This window comes from Hippocampus bargibanti, linkage group LG09 (genome assembly GCF_051943395.1).
Source record: "Hippocampus bargibanti isolate YZ-2025 linkage group LG09, ASM5194339v1, whole genome shotgun sequence".
NCBI lineage: Eukaryota > Metazoa > Chordata > Actinopteri > Syngnathiformes > Syngnathidae > Hippocampus > Hippocampus bargibanti.
In genome coordinates this window covers 5590144-5614036 of record NC_142742.1, presented here as the reverse complement: position 1 = coordinate 5614036, position 23893 = coordinate 5590144, and the positions used below count along the sequence as shown (strand labels likewise).

General features: G+C 39.5%; 1 protein-coding gene and 1 long non-coding RNA gene across 3 annotated transcripts in view; one reads left to right on the top strand and one right to left on the bottom strand.

Moving 5' to 3' along the window:
- Nucleotides 1-6: 6 nt before the first annotated feature.
- Nucleotides 7-19873, bottom strand: slc35f4 (solute carrier family 35 member F4). 2 transcript variants are annotated; one of them, XM_089004975.1, is made up of 7 exons: nt 19523-19873; nt 6577-6877; nt 5154-5373; nt 4954-5079; nt 3626-3818; nt 3077-3166; nt 7-1634 (listed from the first exon to the last, which is right to left on the bottom strand). In XM_089004975.1, exons 1-7 carry the CDS (start codon nt 19749-19751, stop codon nt 1393-1395), a joined length of 1401 nt encoding a protein of 466 aa, XP_088861101.1. In that variant the 5' UTR covers nt 19752-19873; the 3' UTR covers nt 7-1392. The 2 variants fall into 2 exon arrangements, with proteins under 2 accessions (XP_088861101.1, XP_088861102.1); XM_089004976.1 differs by lacking the exon at nt 19523-19873 and adding an exon at nt 10499-10658.
- Nucleotides 6683-23893, top strand: part of LOC148893434 (uncharacterized) — a 39174-nt gene continuing 21963 nt past the window's right edge. The window contains exons 1-3 of the long non-coding RNA XR_016116060.1: nt 6683-6809; nt 9217-9280; nt 10505-10610. This is a non-coding gene — a long non-coding RNA (uncharacterized LOC148893434). The remainder of the gene's footprint in view (nt 6810-9216; nt 9281-10504; nt 10611-23893) is intronic.

Sequence of the window (23893 nt, the reverse complement as noted above, 5' to 3'; positions counted from 1 at the left end):
GCCGTCTCAACTTCCTTAGGACATGTTGACTTTATTTCAAAACGAATTCTTTGTTTTGTAGATATCACCATATCCTATTCTTTGTCACCTGATTCATTCTGTTGTGTGCCTTATTCAGGACCAAAAAGGAGAAAAAAACTGAATTATCAATGCTAACAGAATAAAATGAATGCTCACTTTGCTTGATTGGCATGTTGTTTGAAAAGAGCACTTGAGTATATCATAGCAACAAAAAGATAGAAATAAACATCAAATACGTGTGTATCATGCTTTTGTTCTACACATTCTTACTGCGAAGATGTTTCTATAGAAACTCTCCCCACGGGTCCATTTTGTATATTTCACGGCAAATGCTTGAGAGAGCTTGATGTTTTTGGCAGACCTTTTGGGGGTTGTGGTGGGTGCATAAAAATAGTAACTTCTCTTGGTGATACCTTTCTTTCTGGAAATACCACTGGGCAACATTAGATTGAGATTCCTTTATTATTCTTTTTTTTAATTTCAAGTGTTTTAATGTCCTCTCGTCAGAGGTCTCTTACCACTCACTCACTGTGATCCAGAAACCATAGCAGCGGTGTAATGTCTACTCATTCATGTGCGTTGTATGTGTGAGACATGCAAATCATATGCTCTACATCTTAACAATCACCCTCAGGTTTTTATTAGTTTCTATTTCTTTATAGCATGGACATATTACCACATGTGGTGAATTTGTGGAAGGTGATGATGAATTGCAATGCAAAGTTTCAAAATTCAGCAATTTTTTTTGGTCTGCATCTGTTTGTTTTTGTAATCTTTTCAACAGCAGATTTTTTTAATCTTCTCAACAGTTTCAGTGGATCCTGGTCATCTGAACTGGGAAACGATAACAATCAGTTTTAAGTCATTTGAATAAAGAAGTAGCTGTGTTTCAGTTACGCCAGTAAATGGAGTGAGCTTTTTCTTAAATTCATATCAATAACAAACAAAAGGAAATACTAATACTAGGATTGATAACCGTTAGTCTCTTATATATAATGCACGTCCGTAAGATTTGAAATGAATTATTCCCTCTCTAAATAATCATATCACCCCATAGCAAAACTGTCCCTGCCATAATTTATATTCACAGAATACATTTTGCACAGTCGAGCAGGGCTTTGGTGGACTCAACAGGTGAGGGACTGTGTGTGGCAGGTTTATCGAAAAAAATAAATAACATCTCCCACCATTTTCATTCGTAAAACTCATAAATGTCCATCTTGCAGTGTGCCAGATAGATCTGATGAATCATTGTCTAACACAATCGTGATACTCTGCCATGGCTTGCAGATCGTTTGGGTCATGTTGTTCCAGTCTCCCCTCCTTGAGTGGGCAGTGGAGGAAAGAAGCTCACAAAGGAGTCTGACTATGCTACGCTAAGGGAAGGGAGACGGCGCCGTTGGCTCGACTACGGCTTCTCATCTGCAGGCTGGATTCCGTAAGCTCTTCGCCGTGATCCTCTGACTTCTTATCTGCGATGGTAGCCAAGAAGCGCAAACTGACCGAGTCCCATTCTTCTGGAAGCAGCAACAACAAAAAACCCAAACAGATGATGCACGTTGCCGCTAGGCGCACCATGCTGAAGATCACCAGGTGTTTAAGGACATCTACTGCTACAGTAAGGAACCAAAAGAGGGGAGGGGCAGACAAATATAACAAAAATATTTAAGATTTATAAAAAAAACAAAAAACTAAACAGTCTCTACTTGTATGAGAGAAGAAAATTCAGATCATCATTGATAAACGCGATTAATTTGTCAAATCGCACTGACCTTAACATGGTACCACAGTTAAAGGACAACTGATGTCTCCGGACAAGTTGTGTCCATAATTTGTAAAATGGCTTCAAATGACTTCGACTGAGCGTATTTTACAAAGATTCCACAGCATATAGCTATATTTTATGTTTTAAGACTGGTGCTGAATATTCCGGAAGTCTTGTTTTTGGTGACGAGTCCGTACGCGACGTCACTGAAGGAACGCCCCTGACTGAAAAAAAAGGACACATTGTAGCAGTCCTTCCATCGTGTCAATGCTTGTTTGGTCTGAAAAACTCGTGTTGCACCAGAAGAGGGCGTCCAAGCTCCATATGATGAATTTATCAGCCTGTGGAAATGGGCTGATTAATTCCTCACAGGAGCTCGGTGGCCATTTTCGTGCCTCTTTTCGGGTGAGACATTTCCCCCCAATGTTGCCTCAAAATGGCACGGAATAAATTCTTTAATCGATTGCAAACATGTATGCTTTCCTCTTCAGAACTATTTGAATCATATTCATAACTGGATGTGTAACAAGAAAGCATATTCTCTGAATCTGAAGCCATTGTTTTGATTCTCCAGCAATGTATGACGTCTTGGCGTGATGTCACGAACTGGGGGCGGGACTTTCTGAAAAGGCCCAATTCGCAGCTCAATTTTTTGCAAATTTTGGACACTAAGTCATTTTTATTGGTGTTTTGCATTTGAATAAAAATATCATACTGCGTGTTTTGGGTATTTTAGATGCTATAAAACGTTTTTCGGATGTCAGTTAGGAAACAAAAAAGTGTCATCGGTTGTCCTTTAAAGCTAAGAACTGGTCCGTAGGCATTACATGTTTCTGGATACAATAATCTGGAATAGTGCACCATATTTTCCGGTCTATAAAGCGCACCCTAAAGCCTTAATTTTCTTGACAAGATGACCCTGCGCCTTATACAAAGGTGTGCCTCATATAGGAAGTAATATTTAGCTACAACAGGTCTTGCAACCACTGTGAGCAGCCACAGACTACAATTCCCCCTGTAGAAGTTATGCGTAACCCCAGCCTCTATTGTAGCGCTTTATAATCTAGTGAGCCTTATATTTGGCAAACTTTTATTTCTTTATATATATTTGTAAAACTTTTTTCAATCATTGAAGTTACACCTGATAGTCCGGTGTGCCTTATATATGGAAACAGTTTGAAAATACACCATTCATTGGGGGTGCGCCTTATGCTCCGGCGTGCCTCATACACCGGAAAATAGGTTAAATTAAACCGAGGGCAATATTTGAACCACATCAAGAAAGTTCACCTGCATTTCCTGGTACACTGAGGAGAGTTCCTATGGAGATGAGAATGGGGTACGTCAGGACAACACCGACGTGAACCAGAATGTTGAACACTGTAAAAGATACAATCCAGGATACGAGAAAAAAAAAAAAAAAAAACACAGCAGTTTCAATAATATGTCCAAAAAGGTTGTGTAATTGTGGGTAATGTCATTCCTAGTTACTTTACATAGCGCATAGGTGTCAAAGTCAAGGCCCCAGGTGCCAAACCTGGCCCACCACATCATTTTATTCGGCCCGCGAAAGCAAATCAAAATTGTGAAATTCCATGCTCATCTATCGAGCGAGCTAGCGATCAGGGGAGCTAGCGATCGAGCTAGCTAGCGAGCTAGCTCTCATTCTATTCTATTCTATTCTATTCTATTCTATTCTATTCTATTCTAGCTAATCCCTTACATTATAGGTGTCAAAGTCAAGACCCTGGGGCCAAATCTGATCAAGATTGGAGACAAAAGGAATGACGTAATTGTACCGGGCAAATGCTACAAATGTTAGCATGTTTGCATTCTCACTTAACCACAGTCCTGCCAGGCCACACAAATATCCCCAGGGCAATGTGGAGAGGGAGCCCCATTGCTCTACTTTGGTCAGATAGAGGATGAGGGGCACGCAGGAGATAAAAATGAGGTTGAAGAAACCCATGGTGGATAGGAAATGAGCAACTTCGCCAAGGTTGGCACTGCCCAGGAACATCTTGAATAGCATCTGGATGATGAAAAGACAAACCAGTTGCTTAGCATCAGCTGCTTGGTCCTATTACTTAATATACCGTATTTTCGGCACTATAAGGCGCACAAAAAAAATATATATTCAAAAGATGACCCTGTGCCTTTCCGCCGTCTCTGCGTCTTTGTGTTGTCGTATTATTTATTTAGGGTTTTTTTTTAACTTCAAGATGGCACCGCGAGAGTGGCTGCCTTTCCAGCAGCTCCTGTATTTTGTTTTTCTACTTCTTTATTTCCTTTCTTCTTCCTTTCAGAACTTTGCTGCTATGTTACTGCCGGGTAGAGTGAACGCTGGCGCGAATGGCTTCCGCTGCTCACCCGCACAAAAAAAAAATCTTATCCCATGACTGTAAAGTGTCCTTGAGAGTTCTGAAAGACGCTTAGAAATTATATGTCTTATCATTATTATAATTATTATTATGATTATTATTATTATAAGTAATATTGAACCATAACGCGTCACCCATTCTATTTCCCCCCGTAGAAGTAGTGCGCGGTGCATGATGGGAATTATAAAATGGTGTTTCATTTCTGTAATCCTTTAAAATTATTTTGTCAGGCGGATTTTTTTCTCGATTATGCCATAATTTTCTGTTTTTGTTTTTGCCATAATTTTTTGGCACAATAAAAGGTGGTATATATATCTCTTAAAATTGGCACAATGATTAGAATTGGAAAATTCTGCGGTCTTTGCTTGTTTTCATATTGTCTAAAAAACTGTTTATTAAATAGAATTGACAAATTTGGCATTTTTTGCTTGTTTTTTTATTTTGTCTAAAAGAAAAACGTTTAAAAATCGTTCATTTCTGAAAATTTTAACCTAAAATATTCCATGAAAATCCTTAAGGAACACAAAGGTTTTAAAGAACGAAGATGAACCTCTAAAAATATATATTTATTATTGTATTGTGATAAACTGAAAAAATCCTGGAATATTTTTGAGCTCATAAAAATACACAAAATACTCTTCTGCAATTTCTATTGTGGTGTTTGGCATCAAATAAGAAACATTATGATGAAATCCTTTTTTAATATAATTCATTGAAGATGCGCTTTATCATCCAGAGCGACTTACAGTGCGGAAAATACAGAACTCGTGTGGTTTGTTGTCTCACCTTATAAAGAGCTGAAGTTGAGGCTGAGCCCACAGCCAGTGCCACGCCCACAAAGGAATCACCATGGAAACCGTCCGCGTAAGCCATCATGACGATTCCTGTGATGGCCATGATGGCGGCAACAATCTAAACAATATATCCATTAATAGTCTTGCTGTTATCTTCATCTCTTTCTCTTTCACAATTATTCAAATACATACCCGGACACCCATGAAGCGGTCCTTAAGGACAATCCAGGATAAAAGAAAAACAAAGGCTTTGTGGCAACAGTAAAGAGCGGAGACATCAGTGGCGGTCAGCTTCTTCAAGGCCAAAAGGTACAAGTAGTTGGTCAGTGTCCACAAAATGGAGAAAGGTGCTGTTCGCTTCACAAAAAGCTTCAGCGTCATCCCTTCTTCGCCAAACAGTTTACTGCACTCTCTGTCAAAAGACATACTATCACTTATGGCCTTGTCAAACTACACACACATGAAAACTGCTCATGTTCACATTTTCAAATGATCATTTCAACATTATTAAAAATAAAATCACAATGTCCTATACATGTGAACTATTTTTAGAACAGGCCAGTCGGCTACTTATGTGGTCCTTTGGGGCCTATTTTGCTGACCCCTGATGGAGTGTATTTTCTTCCATTGATCGATTTCTTTTTTTCAAGGTCACTAAAGGGGCTGGAGCCTTATCCATTTGACACGAGGTCAATGGTGGACTATTTTCGAGAATGACATATAGTAAACCACAGTTCCAATATTAATGTGCTACTGAATGAAAATATATCCGACCCAACCAATTGTGTACAGAATTTCCCTCCCCCAAATTATTTATTTCATAACTCATTCGCTGCCATTCCCGAATTTAATCGGGAATTAAAAATATGACGTAGAGCGCCATTCCCGAATTTGTTTGGCTTTTGTTTTTGCTTGTTTGGGTGCTGAAAAGCGCATCACAGATTTCTGGAAATGTTTTCTCCCTTCCACCAGAGGGCAGCATTTGCCTTTTGTCCATATTAGCACTTTGCTACGTCTTCAGCTGTTGTTAAAGCGCTATATCAACCACTATGTATGTACTGCATTGGATTTTGGACAGCCGCCTATATCAAGCTCATATAAGCCATCTCTAATTGCTATCTAGCTGGCTAGCTATTTAGTTAGATAGCTATTAGCTATCAATTAGCTAGCGAGCTAGCTTTCTATCTATTTGAGTTACTTTCGTGTTGAATGACTAAAGTGACCTTGAGAGTTTTGAAAGACACTTATACATTAAATGTATGATGATGATGATTATTAGACCCATATAACTGAGCAATTAACTTTTTTCTGATGAGAATGTTTATGTTGTCCTAAAACTCAATATTCTATGGGTCCTGCAATTTGAGTGAAAATGACAATAACCCTGGCACTGAGTGGACACATTTTTGCACGTCTGGTAGTGAATGAGTTAAAAGTATTATTTGGGCATCAATTCATTTCCGACTCTATAATTGTGTGAATGTGAAGGTTGTCTGTCTATAGATGCTTCTGTGATTGAATGGCGACCAATCCAGAATGCAGTTTGTCTTTCACCTAAAATCAGTTACAACCATGATAACATCAACAATGTATGGATGAAAAAAAAACACCTTACCTAAATTTTTGAATGGGTGTCTGCTTCTCCCTTGTGATCACCACATGTCCAGAATAATAAATTGGAAAGAAGAGGATATTCCAATTGCTGCTGAACCAGGATATGAAGAAAGGACAGGAGAATGACTGGAATGTCAGCTTGACCACCTGAGTGGTACCCACCCAGGAGGAGGAGATGCACAGCACCATCAGCAAGCCACCAAGCACCTTCAGCGCTGTGCTGGCGCATGTCTGGTATGACTGGCTCTCCACACTTGCCTCACTACCGGGAGTTTCGGCCTGAGTTTCCAAACCATCCTCTCCTTGTGGAAAAACAAATAGTTATTTTTTTATGTCACACAAGCAACATCCCATTCCTACTAGAAAGTTGAAATCACGAATCACAGGGACTCGTGCTACACTACATGTATCCATAAATAGATTAAAAATACAGTTTTCATACTTGATCTCTTTCAATTATCACGTGATGTGGATACACATTATCGAGAAATATCTGCAACACAATCTCATACAATCTTTGGCTACTTTGTTGGGTAATTTTCATCCGTAAGACCACAATAGCGATCTGGTTGGCTGGCTAGCTGGCTAGCTATTAGCTATATATTGGCTTGCTAGCTAGCTTTCTATCCATTGGTCTTACTATTCTATTTGAGTAACCTCCAGGTTGAGTGTACACTGGCGTGTGTGGCTGCCGCTGCTCACCAACAGAAAAACTTATCCTGTGACTGTAAAGTGACCTTGAGAGTTTTGAAAGGCGCTTATAAATGAAATGTATTATTAGCATTATTCCAAAGAAATTCTTAACTCGTTCACTGCCATTCCCGAATTTATTCAGGAATTGAAAATATGACGTGGAGCGCCATTCCGGAAATTTGTTCAGATATTTGTTTTTCTAGCGGGGGTTGCCGATAAAGCACAGGTCAGACCTCTGACAAAGTTTTTTTCCTCCCAGAATTTGCCTTTTGTACAGCCGTCCCCATTTCAAGCTCAGATAACTCCAGACACATATAACTTAGGAATTAACTCTGATGAAAGAAGAGACTCTACGGTTTCTTAATGCTGCATTGAATGTTTAAGTAGACCTAAAACTCAATATTCTGTGGGTCCTGGAATTTGAGTAAAAATGACAAAAACCCTGGCCCCTGGAGTGGACACATTTTTGCACGTCTGGCAGTGAATGAGTTAATCTTAAATTGTGGCTTGTATGAATGCCTGCGGGTATGTGATTTAGTTTCAAAATTGATGAATTACACACTAATCAGATGTGGGTGGAATAAAATAAAATGGTAGACAAGTACACTTACAAGGTTGACTTACCAAACAAGTTTAGGGACTTTCTTTGAATTGACAGCATGCAGTGATCAAATTACACCAGGGTAGGAAATCAAAGATGGCTTGTGCTGCCTATGCTTTCTGCTAGCTCAGCTTGTGGCACGTGCCTGCAAGTATCTCCCTTCTAGCACAGCACAGCAATCTCAGTGCTCATTTTTGCACCAATGGCCTTTTTCCCCCTTTTTAATAGATAAAAAGTCACGCAGTAGGAGAACGGCACAACCACTCACGAGATGAATAATAATGGATTGTTAGTAAATTTTTTTTTTTTGATTGTTTTACAATCATATTATCTAATAATTATAGTGTGGAACATTTGTCATGAACAAATGCACATTGGAATACTGTATTTAATTACCCACCAGAGTCACCAAACCACATTTAGGACCATTAAATTTAAGTCTGTGACTGGAAATGACATATTACCATTGTACTTTTTATACATTATACATACACACCATTGTCGCCGGGAAATAGGATAAAACTTTTGGTCGCTTTTACAAAAAAATATATATTTTCCTCTCACTTTCTCCACATCCTCACGTACTGTTACATAGCCTGCATCACACAACTTAGACATGTCTGCCATCTATTGGTGAATAGTGAGATCACAACTGAAAATAATACAGTGGACCCCGATTGCTCGTGGGCCAGAGAAAATTTGCATCAAATTGATTGAAATTCTGAAGACTTTAAAATGGTTCCAACGACTTTCTGTACCAACTGTACAACTGTTACCGTATTTTATTCGACCAATGATCACTTTGGCTCTGCTCGATACTTTGTACATTGTCGCACAGTTGTTGCTGAGAGGTACTAGTGCACAATGGTTCACTTACATTAAGGCCCTTCCATACTTATTTGTCATGTCCTTGTTTATGGTGATACTAGTGCAGCGTGTCCTACCGGTGACAAATTCCTTGTGTTCTACATACTTGGCCAATAGAGATTATTCTGATTCTGATTTTGAATCTAATATTTCAATCTAGTGTGTGTTTTATCGTGACATTGATGGAGATAGACTCCCGCTTGGTCACGTCAGCCGCACCGTGTAACCTTAATAAATCGTCTTAAGGAGAAGTGGGATGCTGATGATGCTTACGGAAAGGGGGATTAGGGTATCTGATTTCAATCTCTAAAACAAAGGTGAGCCCTACAGATTAGAACATGGATTTAGTAGATGTTCATGGCTCTTAGGGGGGAGTTTGCTTGTTTGTTTTTGAGTTGTGAGCAGAAATGCTCAATGGGGAAAAGGACAAGTTGACAAAATTTGCTGATGTTTCTTTTGTTGTTTTTTTTAAACATCTAGCCCTCGTCTATGCACACTTGCTATCGATCTGAATGCAGCACATCTCTGCTGCGAAGTTACAAAGGTGCGTATTGCTTCTTCATATGTACAACTTCAACTCATCAACCTGACCTTACATGATATACACTGTCCATTCGTCATGTGACAATGACCGTTCAGTATGTGCTTCAAGTCACGTCACCAATCATTTTCTTCATATAACTTACAGTCCACTGCGCCTACCGTATTTTCCGGTGTATTAGCCGCACCGGACTATAAGGCGCACCCCCAATAAATGGTGTATTTTCAAACCTTTTCCATATATTAGTTGCACCGGACTATAAGGCACACCTTCAATGATTTAAATCAGTTTTCCAAATATATTATACAAACATAAAAGTTTTCCAAAAATATGAGACACGTACACAACATCATAAGACGGTACAGTTCACTCAGCCTACCGTATTTTACAGTATATAAGCCGCACCAGAGTATAAAGCGCACCCCCAATAAATGGTGTCTTTGCAAACGTTTTTCCATATATAAGGTGCAGTGGACTATAAGGTGCACCTTCAATGACTGAAAACAGTCTTCCAAATATATTATGCAAATATATCCAAGTTTTCCCAAAATATAAGACACGTACACCACATTATAAGATGCTACAGTTCACTGAGCCTACCGTATTTTCCGGTATATAAGCCGCACCAGAGTATAAGGTGCACCCCCGCTAAACGGTGTATTTTCAAACTTTTTCCATGTATAAAGCGCACCGGACTATAAGGTACACCTTCAATGAATGAAAACAGTTTTACAAATATAATATCTAAATATGTAAACCGTTTTCCAAATACAGTAAAGTCTCGTTATATCGATATCGGATATATCGATAGTCCCGGTTATATCGATACCATTTCTATGCACGCACGGAGAAAATTACATGCAAACAGGGTCGGATATATCGATAGTCCCGGTTATATCGATATTTTTTCGGACTCCCTTGAATATCGATATAACGAGACTTTACTGTATAAGGCACACCACATTATAAGGTGATACATTAGAGGCTGGGGTTACGCACTACTTCTTCTACAGGGGGAAATGGAGTTGGTGGCTGCTGACAGTAGTTGCCTGACCTGTTGTGGCTCAATATTACTTCACATATAAGTCGCACCTGCACATAAGGCGCAGGGTCAACTTCTGAAGAAAATCAAAGCTTTTGGCTGCGCCTTATACACCGGAAAATACGGTACATGTAAAGAAACAACCTTTTTACATACATGTAGAATTCACTCGGCTTTACCTTCAGATATGGGGCATGTCAGCACCTGAGTGCTGTGGGAGCTGAGAGGAGCCACTCGGGCTGAGTGCTTCTTCATCCTCCACTTTCGGCCACAACACACTGTCCTTCCCTGGTAAGTCTATAAATGTGTGGACACGCTCAGCAGCTCTTCCACCTTGCTCCGGGCATCCTTACTCCTTCGCTTCTTCTTATTTTGCCCCTTCTTTTCACTCTTCACCTATTCCCTCTACCCACCCTACCCGCCCGCTTCCCAAATCTTGTCAACTTTTCCCCCTCGGAGCTCAAGTCCGGCTCCGCTCCCTCTATGCACACTTCCTCTTTACTATCTGTCTGGATAGTAGTGACACAGCTGACTGGTGGAACTACTGTTGCAATGTCATACCGTGATCCAGCGCTGCCACGGTCTCCTAGGGAGACGGAGCTTTAAGTGTGTGTGACATGGTGCAATCACTCGCCTCATCTCACTCCATTCTCGCCACCCCCATCTCGTTTGTCTGTGATCAACTCACTTTAGCCCTCCCTCCTATTTTGCTCTGCAAATCAGCAGCTTTGTTTTGAATGGTAACCAAGCAGCCCAGGCTAATTATGCTCCTCCAATGCTCACAACCTTCTTTCTACCCGAGCAGGCTTCTCCCTCTTCATTGTCTTCTGCTACACATCCTGTCATGGTTTGGCTTTCACGTTTTGTGTGCTTGTTTGTACACAGTATCATCATCTCACTGAGCTGTAGAAAGGGCATTGATCATGATAATGTGCTTGTTTTTGGCCACCATTTCATTTTTTTTATATATATATTGCATTGGAAATGATATGAAAAATGGCACTCAATAGCTATAGACCTCAATCACTCATGTTTACTTTTTTTCTGAGCAGCTGAAATTTATTTGTGATAAATTTTACTATATTTTATTTCCTGTCGAAACTGGCCGACATGCTTCCGTTATGCTCGTATACAGCGGTCAGGATTTTGTCAGACAAACTCCCAATCCCCGTTTCCATAAGTATCTCAGATCGACCCACGTGGGTGCGGTCCATCCCTCCAATAATTTCCATGTCACACATATATGACAACAAAGTTTGAAAATGTGTCATTCACTGAAGGTAAACCGCCTCATATGCCGGTGCGCATTTGTATTGGATTAGCCTTTATTAGTCTTGCAGTGGAAAAAAAATGACATTTCACAGCATCAAAGTGATGAAGGGAAGAGGAAAGGAAGAAGTAGAAAAACAAAAACAGGAACTGCTGTAAAGGCAGCCACTCTTGCGGCGCCATCTTGAAGTCAAAACAACAACAAAAACTAAATAACAATGTAACACAACACAAAAGACACACAGTCATTCGATCTGAAGCACTTTCTGCAACCTCTTTGTTGTATGAAGCAGTTCTAGGTGAAAGAGGAGAGGATCTAGGCATCCTTTTCACCAGTGGATTAGGGACATCATGGTGAAATGTGCACGTTTGCTACAAGCTAAATGTCAAACACGAACACAAAGCTGTAGCATCCTTTGACGAAAAGAGATTGTCTCACATCTTCTATCCCGCGTAAATCCGCTTCAATGCCAAGCCGCGACAGTTCCACAAACGCATTGCCGCTCCACGCTGATGCTCCTTTCTTCTCATCGTGGGCTCCTCTTCGATACATTCATTACTCAAGTGTAATATTGTTATTGATTACAATTATTTTATGTCATATGATCGCTAACCATAAAAGAACAATGTTAAGCTTAGTGAACCTTGCAGCCCTTTGAATGCATAAATGTGCCACCCAAGTAGGGATGAAGCTATCGTGTTTGCGCGGTGTAAGAGGAAGATAGAAGGATGGATCCCGAGAGAGGAGGGTCACTTTAAAAATAGACCTGCTGATGAGTGGAGACAAAAGCTAGACAGAGAGGGACAGCAAAAAAAAAAAAAGCATCCAGTCAGCAAAGCCCAGGATGCTAATCACTATCTGATTAAGAGTGAGGTTCTCCAGCGCAGGCACTACCACCTCCAACTCCAAATTTAAGCTAAGGCTCGGTTTGAAAAATACCAGCAGTAAAATGTCTTTATTTTTTTGAAGCATGATATAGCTAAAAAAATAAACCACATAAATTGCTTTATAGCGTACTTTTACTGTATTTTTTTGTTTGGCAACCTCGCATCAATCAATAACTCTCCATCCATTCTACCGCCAAAACTCCATTGGACGTGCATAGTAAATAGATCAAAGCATCAAATAATAAAGCATCTACCCTCTCAAACCCCATAGCAACAGCTGCATCCCCTTCTACTGACGCACCAAATCCCTTTTTTAAAATTAAGTCCTTTTGTCATTTAGATTTCCAAACACTTCGCTCTCATGTGAGGGTTTTTTTGGACCCCCTCTGTCTCTAAATATCACAATGAGAACCAAGAAAGTAGATGAAGACTTGGTAGAATTGTTCTTTCCTAAAATAGTTTTGAGCACTTAATTTGCCTTCCGAGTGGTATTGGTGAACTATGGAATATGACGACCCCTAGCGGTGAGTAGGAAAATAGCAGACAATGCATTTCAATGCCATCGATCCGTGTTTTCTACACAGCTTATCTCAGTAGGGTTGCAACTAATCGTGAATGACATACTGTGTATTTTAAAACGTTTTATACATATAAGAAGTCCAAGATGGCGCCCGAGTAGGCAGCCGTCAGCAAGTGCTCTCACGAGTCTTGCTTTTTGTTGTTGTTTTTGTGTTTTCTTTTGTCACTTTTAGTAGTTGTATGTCATGTGGAATGAATACGGATTTTTTCAGCATTTTTGGCCACGACATTCTTCAAGGAGGGGACTGCTGAGCGGTTGCGCCTTTTCGGCAGCACGAATACGCCAGCACTGGAGTAATGTCAATGCCATTTGACTGTCATCCCTGGACAGCTCGGAGGCGATTGTGTATTCACTGTTGGACAGTCTGCGGCTGGATGGGTGCATGGCTTGAGGAGTCCGCGATAAGAAAGGAGCGTGAGCGCAGAGAGCTGATGCGTATGTGGAACTGTCGCGGCTTGGAATTGAAGCGGATTTATGTGGGATAGAAGATGTGAGACAATTTATTTTTGTTAGTGGATACTACAGCTTCGTGTTTGCTTTCAACATTTAGCTTCTAGCAGAGGTGCACATTTCACCATGACGTCCGTGATCCACTGGTGAAAAGGATGCTTTGATCCTCTCTTATTTCATCTAGACTGCTTCATACAACAATCAGGGTGCAGAGCGTGCTGAAGATTGAATGACTGTCTGTCTTTTGCGTTGTCATATTATTTGTTATTTAGTTTTTTCTCGTTGTTCTGACTTCACGATGGCATCAAAAGAGTGGCTGCCTTTCCAGCAGGTCGTGTATTTTGTTTTTCTACTTCTTCCTTTCCTTTACTCTTCCTTTCATCACTTTGCCGCTGTGAACTGCAGTTTTTTTTCCCACTGCGAGACGAATAAAGGCTAATCCAATCCAAAGGCCCACCAGCTTATAAAGCGCACCTTCGATGAATGACATTTTTTTTAATTCCGTATATAAAGCGCACTGGATTATAAAAAACATGGTCAGTTTTTGAAAAAAAAAAAAAATAAGGTAAGAAAAATGTTCATAATGTAAATAACATTGTCTATATATTTGTTTTTTGTTTATGGTTGGTTATATTTGGTTCACAAAAAAAAGATTGATTAATTGGAGCGTATTCCCCCCTTCTTTTTTGATCCCCCTCAACTGCACTTTCAAATATAATGCAAGTAGATTCCCATTCCCATTTTGTTACAAGTATATTACGATGGCCTTACTGTGAAACCAGCTATTAAATTTTGAAAATTTTTGATTGATATTTTGATTTGATTTCTCCACTGCGAGACTAATAAAGGCAAATCCAATCCAATCCAATCCAACGGGACAATCGCCTTGCTGAGCAGTACCTGTTATTCCTTCTGCATTTGGCCTATTCAGCCAGCAGGGTGTGTACCTTCGCTACTGTGTTGGCTCCCTTTTTTAATTTCGCCCTGTCAAAACCTGAAATAAAGCAAATCACTAGAATGGCTTCCCAAGAGATGCCAAAGAGGCATTTACTTCATTCTACTGTCATGTGGAACAGCAGGAGTCAAACAATGACAGTGGGAATAAGCACAGAGTTTGGGATATTATCTTCTTTCTTATTAAAAGCCGTAATAACTTTGCCCGAAAACATCATTACAATATGATGGGTAACAGCCAAGACTTTGTCACTAAATGTAGTACACAAGCCCCTCTCAGAGACAAAAATTTGAGATCCACGCAGATGGCAAGTGGCGATAATAACAAAGTGCCAACAGAAGCTTACCTAATATATCATTACAGCATAAACGAGACAGGATAAGCCCCAGCGTTCCATTTATATGACGCTTTGTCTGTAGGAACTGATCCTCATTGACACGTTGGTAAGCAATACTCATTTGCACTCCAAAAAGTCACTTTTCAGAAAATCAATTTTTGTGCCTGTACAGTAGTTGATTAATTCCCGCCGACTGCTCCTCACTATAACTGTGACAGTATGTTTAATAACAGTACAAATACTACGCCCTGAGGAATACCTTCTGTTGACTAAAACGACAACTTGATGAATAGGCGGGGAATACACAGATGGCATATCTTATTGGAAAATGTGGAAATGTTTCCCAAATCAAATAAAGCTCTCGGCTTGCAGACGTGTGGTTCGTTGTTGTTGGCTGGGTATGGGTTGTTATTATGATGCACACCTGCTCCTTAGGCCTGAAATTACAGCATGATCGACATCCCATCATACACCTTCCTGGGTTTCACGATGCAATGCAAATATGTGAATAATGCCGCTTGACTCCGCTACGCTTCATATATAATACAGTATAGTCTGCCTTTAAAGGACAACCGACGCCTCCGAACAAGTTGTGTCCATAATTTGTAAAATCACTTCAAATGACTTCCGCTGAGCGTATTTTACAAAGATTCCACCACATATAGCTATATTTTACGTTTTAAGACTCGCGCTGAATATTCAGGAAGTCATGTTTTTGAGTTGGTGACGATTCCTGATGTCACGTCACGGAAGGAACGCCCCTGACCGAGAAAGGACACACAATGCATTTTGCGGTAATTTGCTTGGTCTGAAAACTTTGTGTTGATCCGTGTTGATGGCGAAATTAGAAGGAAAAGACATAACGCGATGGTGAATCCTTGTGTGTTGCACCAAGACTACTATTGAATACTAGCTGACACAAATTCCCAGCAGACAAATCAGCCCATTTCCAATGGAGCTTGGGCACCATGTTGTGCATTTTCTGGGACGCTACGTTGCAGTCCAGACGCCTCAAAATGACACGGAAGGACTTCTTTAATCGATTTCAAAGTTTTATGCTTTCCTCTTCAGAACTATTTGAATCATATTCATAACTGGATAAGTAACAAGAAAGCATATTCTCCGAATCTGAAGCCATTGTTTTGACTCTCGAGCAAAGCAAGACGTCTTGGCGTGACGTCACGAACAAGGGGGCGGGACCTTCTGAAACTGAAACTTTCAGATGTCATTTTGAAGTAGTTTTGGGAAACTTTAAGTCATTTTTATTGGTGTTTTGCATTTGACTAAAAATATCAGCCTTTTGGGTATTTTCGATGCTATAAAAAGTTTTTCTGATGTCAGTTAGGAAACAAAAAAATGGTGTTGGTTGTCCTTTAAAGTGACTCTAAATGTGAGATAAAATAACAAATGGTGATTGCGTCGATTGCATTTAGTGGTGGCTTTTCGGTTCTTATCTATTTAACGTGTAATTCCGCACTTGATGATATTACAGTACGTTTTGAGAACGTAACCGCTGGTGTCCTACTGCGTTGTGTTTTAGAATATTGATGAAGCACAGCAGGAGTTCTTGTGTTGGTTGCGCTTAATGATTTCAATAACAAAGACTGGCGGAAAAGGTAGAAAACAATGTCCTTGTCAATTACCGTATTGGATTATATAGCGGACCCTAAATGAATGACATATTTTTATACTTTTTCAGAAAGAAGATGCACCGCATTATATGGCGCACCTTCAATGAAGACATATTAACATTATTTCCATATACAGTAAAGTCTCGTTATATCGATATTCAAGGGAGTCCGAAAAAATATTGATATAACCGGGACTATCCATATATCCGACCCTGCATGTAATTTTCTCCGTGCGTGCATAGAAATAGTATCGATATAACCGGGACTATCGATATATCCGATATCGATATAACGAGACTTTACTGTATAAGGCGCACTGGATTACAAAACTTTTCAAAAGAAGACCATAGTCCAGACACTTTATAATCTAGTGTGTTTTATATATTGGATCAGCCTTAATTCATCTCGTATATAGAGAGATTTACATTTCACTGCAGCAAAGTGATGAAAGTAAGACGAAAGGAAAGACAAAATTCCTACTGCACCTTCTGTAAAGGCAACCACTCTCGCGGCGCCATCTTGAAGTCAAAGCAAAAAAAAAACACAAATAACCAATAATGTGACACAACACAAAAGACACAGACAGTCATTCAATTTGAAGCACTTTCAGCACCCTCTTTGTTGTATGAAGCAGCAAAAGAGGGGAAGATCAAAGTGTCCTTTTCACCAGTGAAACAGGGATGTCATGGTGGAATGTGCACGTCTGCTACAAGCTAAATGTTGAAAGCAAACACAAAGTTGTTGCATCCACTGACGAAAAGAGACTGTCTCACATCTCATCTCTCACGTAAATCCGCTTCAATTCCAATCCGTGACGTAAAGCCGCGATTCTTGACTTCTGATTTTTAACACTAGTTATTCACAATTTTTTCAACCTTTCAGCTGAACAAAGTGGGGCTGTGAAAATGCTGCCCATTACAGGCTCAAAAAAGCACTATTGCCCCCACAGCTGGATATGGCTATGGATAATCTTTTTTTAAAATATGTCATTTGTTGAAGGTACACTTTATAATCCGGTGCGCTTTATAGGTCGGAAAACATGGTAATTAAACAGCAATGCTGGACAGGATGTATTTCCGAACTTTTGAAACATATGCTCACCTGTGACACTAATGTTTCCCAATTTTTCTTAATAATAATAATAATAATAATAACACTAATAATACGTTCAATTTAAAAGTGCCTTTCAAAACTCTCAAGGACACTTTACAGTCACAGGATAAGTACAAAAATGTTTAGCCCACTAAAGGCAGATTCGTGAAACATGCACACTGCACCACGAAAGACAAATAACACACCTAACAATCACATTGACTGACTATATTCCTGCATTGTTTACGCACAAAAAAACATCCTCCTAATTGGATTTGTTTGAGAATTGTGTCTGTTTCCAATCTATAGTTTGGGTTACTGCTCATTAATAAGAAAGCTCCTCTCTCATGGGATTGACCTGGACAGCGAGATTTCTCTCCAAATGAGAGCGTGTGATTGCATCCATGATTAGATGACTGCAACAGACAGGACACCGTTAATGAGCACGGGGCTCATTTCCTTTATCTTGCCCGCAATTTGAAAATCTATTGTGGTGATGAAAAGCAACTGAAAGGTCCATTCGCGTTAACATTTTCTTAATGACATTTACATCTTTAAATTCCCTTCTGACAAACACACCTCCAAAATGTCTAACTTCCCAAAGTTGGGAGCGCGAGACTTGTCGATGTTTAAATCATGTGTCAAGGTTTTATGTAACAGCCAAAGTGAGATTGTTTGGGAGCTTGCGTGCAAAGTCTCAATCCTTCGGTTCAATGAGGGTGAAGCATTTTATCTCCTGAAACACACCTCCTCATCCGTAATAAAGGCAATGGACAACCAGTGGTGCAAAGTATTCGCCACACCTTCTCGGGATTGTCATCTGCATACTTTGTGATGTACAGTATCTGCCTGCTAAAATCTAAAATAATAAAATAAAATCAACACTTTTCACTATCACCCCAAACACAAAACGTATTAAAAGTTACCAATTTGCCGTCTGTATGCCCTCAATCAAAAGTGTGGACAAATCAGAGATGTGAAGCATTCTTATGCATCATCAGAGAGCCTCGACCCCTATTTCGACACGAAATCATGATAAATAAAACATGCTAGCCGAAGCAGCTATCAGTGGTGACATTGGTGATTGATCTGAGCTGCTTATAGCCGGTACCATAGTGTAGTGGAGGAAGTAGTGTATCGTATAGTATACTACAATATGGTATAGTACAGTGTCTGTGTATTGTACTTTTAATTGTAAAGTGTCATCTGGTGTTCTGAAAGGTGCTTGGAAATTAAATGTATTATTACCTATATTATTATTACAGTGTAAAAAATAGCAATATGCTTCCCTTTCTTTCTCTTATAAAGTCCTGTAAACAGTCATGGTATTGAAATTGTCTGTTAGCTCCTTAATGAATATATTAATTTCCATTCATTTTGGTAATATATTGGAAGTTGTATTTTGTTACGAATGCAAATCATAATATGGCATATCATGAGCAGCACATTAAAAGTTTGCTTTCCTATCTATCTATCTATCTATCTATCTATCTATCTATCTATCTATCTATCTATCTATCTATCTATCTATCTATCTATCTATCTATCTATCTATCTATCTATCTATCTATCTATCTATCTATCTATCTATCTATCTATCTATCTATCTATCTATCTATCCAACCACAATAGCCGTCTATCTGTCTATCTATCATCCATGTATCCATCCATCTATCTAGCCATCCATCTCTCCATCTTTCCACCCATCCACCCATCCATCTAATACCCCATTATTTATCGGGGCATATAATTTGGTATTTCAGAAAGTTGAGTAAAATAATTATGATGAGGCTGTTTATAGTATAGTGTAGTAAAGTATAGGCAGTTTATAATATTATAGTATGGGCAGTATGCTAAAGTATGGAATAGGGGCGAATATACTGTATACTAAGGTAAAGCATGATATAAAGTACAGTATAACCATCTATCCATTCTTTTTTTTATTACCCAATATATTGTTGCATCTGTTAGCGCACTTAGTTTTGTGTGAGTGGCACTTACTTCTGTGACTAGAGTAGCCCGGGTTGTAGCCATAGTAGCCGGTGATCCTCAAGATACGGTCCTCGATGTCGTGCACCCCGTTGTCGGTCACTTTAGGGCCGCCGTTCGTGAAGGGGCCGCGACCCGTGCCCCCGCTCGGCGTCGCTTTGCCCGGCAGGAGGCTATTTTTGCCGTCAATGGGCTCGAGCCCGATGCAAGACTGATTTCCGCTTTCCACAGCAGTCGTCATGGTTAGTCGGATGGGCAAGGACGAAGAGTCATATGAAGCATCCGAGAGTGTCACTGAGTCCAAGATGCATTAACAATTAGCACATTGACATTCCTCCGGTGACGCTCTGCCAAGCTCCTTCCTGCCCGCGCAGCGAATGTGTCCCAACAAGAGCGTAGCAGATAGGCGCCGCCAGGGGGCGTGTCAGCACAGTTAAATGGACTGAAATGAGAATGGCTGAAAAATGGCTGTGATTGATTCTATGAATGCGACACTTTGCTTATTTATTTCCCTATCATTTGAAATGCATCACGATTCCTTAAAGATAAAAAAACAGTTGCTGTCTGCACCATAGCTGTAAACCCAATTTTGAACAGAGAAATGTGTCATAGCGGCCAAGAAAAAAAAATCTCAAGAAATACATGTGAGAAAAAAATAACCTGGACTCGAACATTGTAAATAGCACAACCACCTTATGTCGAGACAATCCCCTTACATATATCATATAAGCTTTTATTCTGTATTTTTATACTTTACATTGTACAGTTGTTTTTATGATTTTTTTTTTTTTCGGTTGTACATTTCAATCTTCTGACATTTTCTTTTTGTACATACAATACTTTGCTTTTTGACCCCCACATCCCCACCCCTTTCAATTTTGCTCCTGTAGATTGCAAATTTCTCCATTGTGGAACTATTAAAGGCTTTCTGAATCCGATTATGTATATCTATCTATCTATCTATCTATCTATCTATCTATCTATCTATCTATCTATCTATCTATCTATCTATCTATCTATCTATCTATCTATCTATCTATCTATCTATCTATCTATCTATCTATCTATCTATCTATCTATCTATCTATCTATCTATCTATCTATCTATCTATCTATCTATCTATCTATCTATCTATCTATCTATCTATCTATCTATCTATCCATCCATCCACACAAGACTACACAGAATCAAACCCTCTAGAAGGGAGGCAGACGTGCTCACCATTGGGTCTGTTAACTTCACTCTTTTTGGCCTCCTTTTCACAATGTTTCTATTACTTCATTATGATTAAATACAAAGGAGTTGTTCACAAAATAGAACAAACAAATATGGCCTTTATTTTGCTCATCCGAGTTGTTATTTTTTCACATTTGCATTTTTTAGATGATATAGCATTGAAATGTCACATTTTTCCATTTGTGGTTTTTGTCATTATTTTCAAGCATCGGTAACAATGTAAGGTTAAAAAAACAGTAAAATATTCCCTTGGCCATGGATTTTGGGAGCTGGCGCTTCATTCAACTGGATCCTCCTTGCCTGTATTGTACGTAATAGATACTGCTCATAAAATTGGGCTCCAAATCCAATAACACAAGATGCAGTGTTGGAGGGTGGTTTTCCAAGTAGTGCGCTCTTTGTGTGAAATCGATTCACAGTGTGTCCTCTTTCTGGATTGTTGCACAGACAGATGCTGAGGTTTATGGTGGCACGGATGCCAAGCAGTGCTTCCTCCCCCTTTCTTGCTTACTGAACCAATCTCCACCTTATGTTCTTTTGTTTCAATTTGTTTGGGCTTCAAAGCATTTATCTCACATTTTCAGTCAGATTTATGGCCACAACAATTGCTCAGAAAGTTTTCCCTCTTCTTTTGAAAATGTATTACTGGACACTTAAAAAGCTTTTGCTCTCCAAGTGTTTTCCTCTGTAACGTCCTTTTATTGTGGTACTTTGGAAATTCTCTACTACTTGTCATGAATGCGATATTGTGTTTCAATTTTTCCCTTTCAAGTCTTGAGTTGTTATTTTCTTTCAAATACGAACACATAAAAACAAAGTCAGCGCAGCTTTTGTCCACTTCAGGAGTTTAAGCATAAGCCACGGTTATGCACTATATATATTACATATTATTTAAGTCTTTCAGGGAAAGCAGGCAGGATATTATGTTATCAGGTTACATGATATACAGGGGTGTCAAACTAATTACGTATTGTCAGTTATGATTTCCCTTGGATTGGTCATTATACATTTTTGGGAAACGCTATAATCGTTTAATTCTCTCACCATAGTTAATACACAGCACACAAATAATGGTGAACAACTAATTGAAGCGTATTACCGTCGCGGCTTGGAATTGAAGCGGATTTACGTGGGACAGGAGATGTGAGATAATTTCTGTTTGTCAATGGACGATACAGCTTCGTGTTTGCTTTTAATATTTAGCTTGTAGCAGACGTGCACATTTCACCATGACTTCCCTAATCCACTGGTGAAGAGGACACATTGATCCTCTCCTCTTTCAGCTCGAACTGCTTCATGCAACAAAGAGGGTGCAGAAAGTGCTTAAATTGAAGCGGATTAACGTCGCGGCTTGGAATTGAAGCGGATTTACGTGCGACAGGAGATGTGAGACAATCTCTTTTCGTCAATGGATGTTACAGCTTCGTGTTTGCTTTCAATATTTAGCTTGAAGCAGACGTTGACATTTCACCATGACTTCCCTAATCCACTGGTGAAAAGGACGCATTGATCCTCTCCTCTTTCATCTTGAACTGCTTCATACAACAAAGAGGGTGCAGAAAGTGCTTAAAATTGAATGAGTGTCTGTGTCTTTTGTGTTGTGTCACATTATTTGTTGTAGTTTTGTTGTTGTTTTGACTTCAAGATGGCGCAGCGAAAGTGGCTGCCTTTAAAGCAGGTCCTGTATTTAGTTTTTTTAGTTCTTCCTTTTCTTTCCTCTTCCGCCCATAACTTTGCTCCTGTGAAATGTAAATTTCCTCGCTGCGAGACTAATAACGGTGAATCCAATCCAAGAATAATTACTATTATTGTGGATTTTATATACAGTAAAGTCTCGTTATATCGATATCGGATATATCGATAGTCCCGGTTATATCGATACTACAGTAAAGTCTCGTTATATCAATATCGGATATATCGATAGTCCCGGTTATATCGATACTATTTCTATGCACGCACGGAGAAAATTACATGCAAACAGGGTCGGATATATCGATAATCCCGGTTATATCGATATTTTTTCAGACTCCCTTGAATATCGATATAACGAGACTTTACTGTATTTCTATGCACGCACGGAGAAAATTACATGCAAACAGGGTCGGATATATCGATAGTCCCGGTTATATCGATATTTTTTCGGACTCCCTTGAATATCGATATAACGAGACTTTACTGTACTGTATATATAAAATTTGAAATTTTGGTACAGATGTTAGTATGCATCATGGAATTTGATTTGCTTTCGCGGGCCGAATAAATTAATGTGCCAGGCAAAATCTGACCTGCGGACCTTGACTTTGACCCCTGTGAGTTACAGGATGCACAAAAGAGTTAAAACGTACTGAGACCAAATCTCCTTGTAGAGTCAAAGGAATTATTCAGTCCTTGAAGCAACAACTTAAGAGCTATTAATAAATATATTTTAAAAAAATCCATCCTCACGTCCTCTTTCACATCACCTCTAATTGTCCTCAACCTATTAAGAGTGCAGCGAGCAAGGCTTCAATCTCAGATAACAAGATGAACATTAAGGGCATTTTCGCATACAGATCATCCTTCTCACCGATCCATCAAAGTGAAATAAAATCTGATTCCGCCTGTTAGATGCAAAACATTTCCCTTCACTCTATTATTATTCTTTTGACAATTGATGTGTTTTGTTCCTGTGCAGTAGTGCCTATTCCCTGCAGCTTGCGCGCTTGGTGAGTGCAAGGACTGACATCTATTTTTAGATACCGGCTGATATTTACATACAGTATATGCTGTGCTATTATATATGGTTTTGGATTGGATTGGATTGAATTTAGCTTCAGTCGTCTCGCAGTGGAGAAATTTACATTTCACAGCAGGAAAGTTATGAAAGGAAGAGGAAAGGAAAGAAAGAAGTTCAAAAACAAAATACAGGAGCTGCTGGAAAGACAGCCACTCTCGTGGCGCCATCTTGACTGTTTTGAAATCAAAAGATGCTGTAAATTAGATTTTGTATTGCGCGCCTTTTTTCCCCAAGTAGTGCTTCTTTCCGCCGCCAAAACTGACGTGAGGCACTGTGAGAGCTCTCTCTCTCTCTCTCTCTCTCTCTCTCTCTCTCTCTCTCTCTCTCTCTCTCTCTCTCTCTCTCTCTCTCTCTCTCTCTCTCTCTCTCT

Excerpts from the sequence above, each read along its gene's own strand:
- slc35f4 (XM_089004975.1), bottom strand. The coding sequence starts at position 19,751 with ATGACGACTGCTGTGGAAAGCGGAAATCAGTCTTGCATCGGGCTCGAG. Across the intron at positions 5,374-6,576 it reads ACACCCATTCAAAAATTTAG|AGAGTGCAGTAAACTGTTTG; the intron begins GTAAGGTGTTTT and ends GTCTTTTGACAG. Across the intron at positions 3,819-4,953 it reads CAACTTCAGCTCTTTATAAG|ATGCTATTCAAGATGTTCCT; the intron begins GTGAGACAACAA and ends TTCATCATCCAG.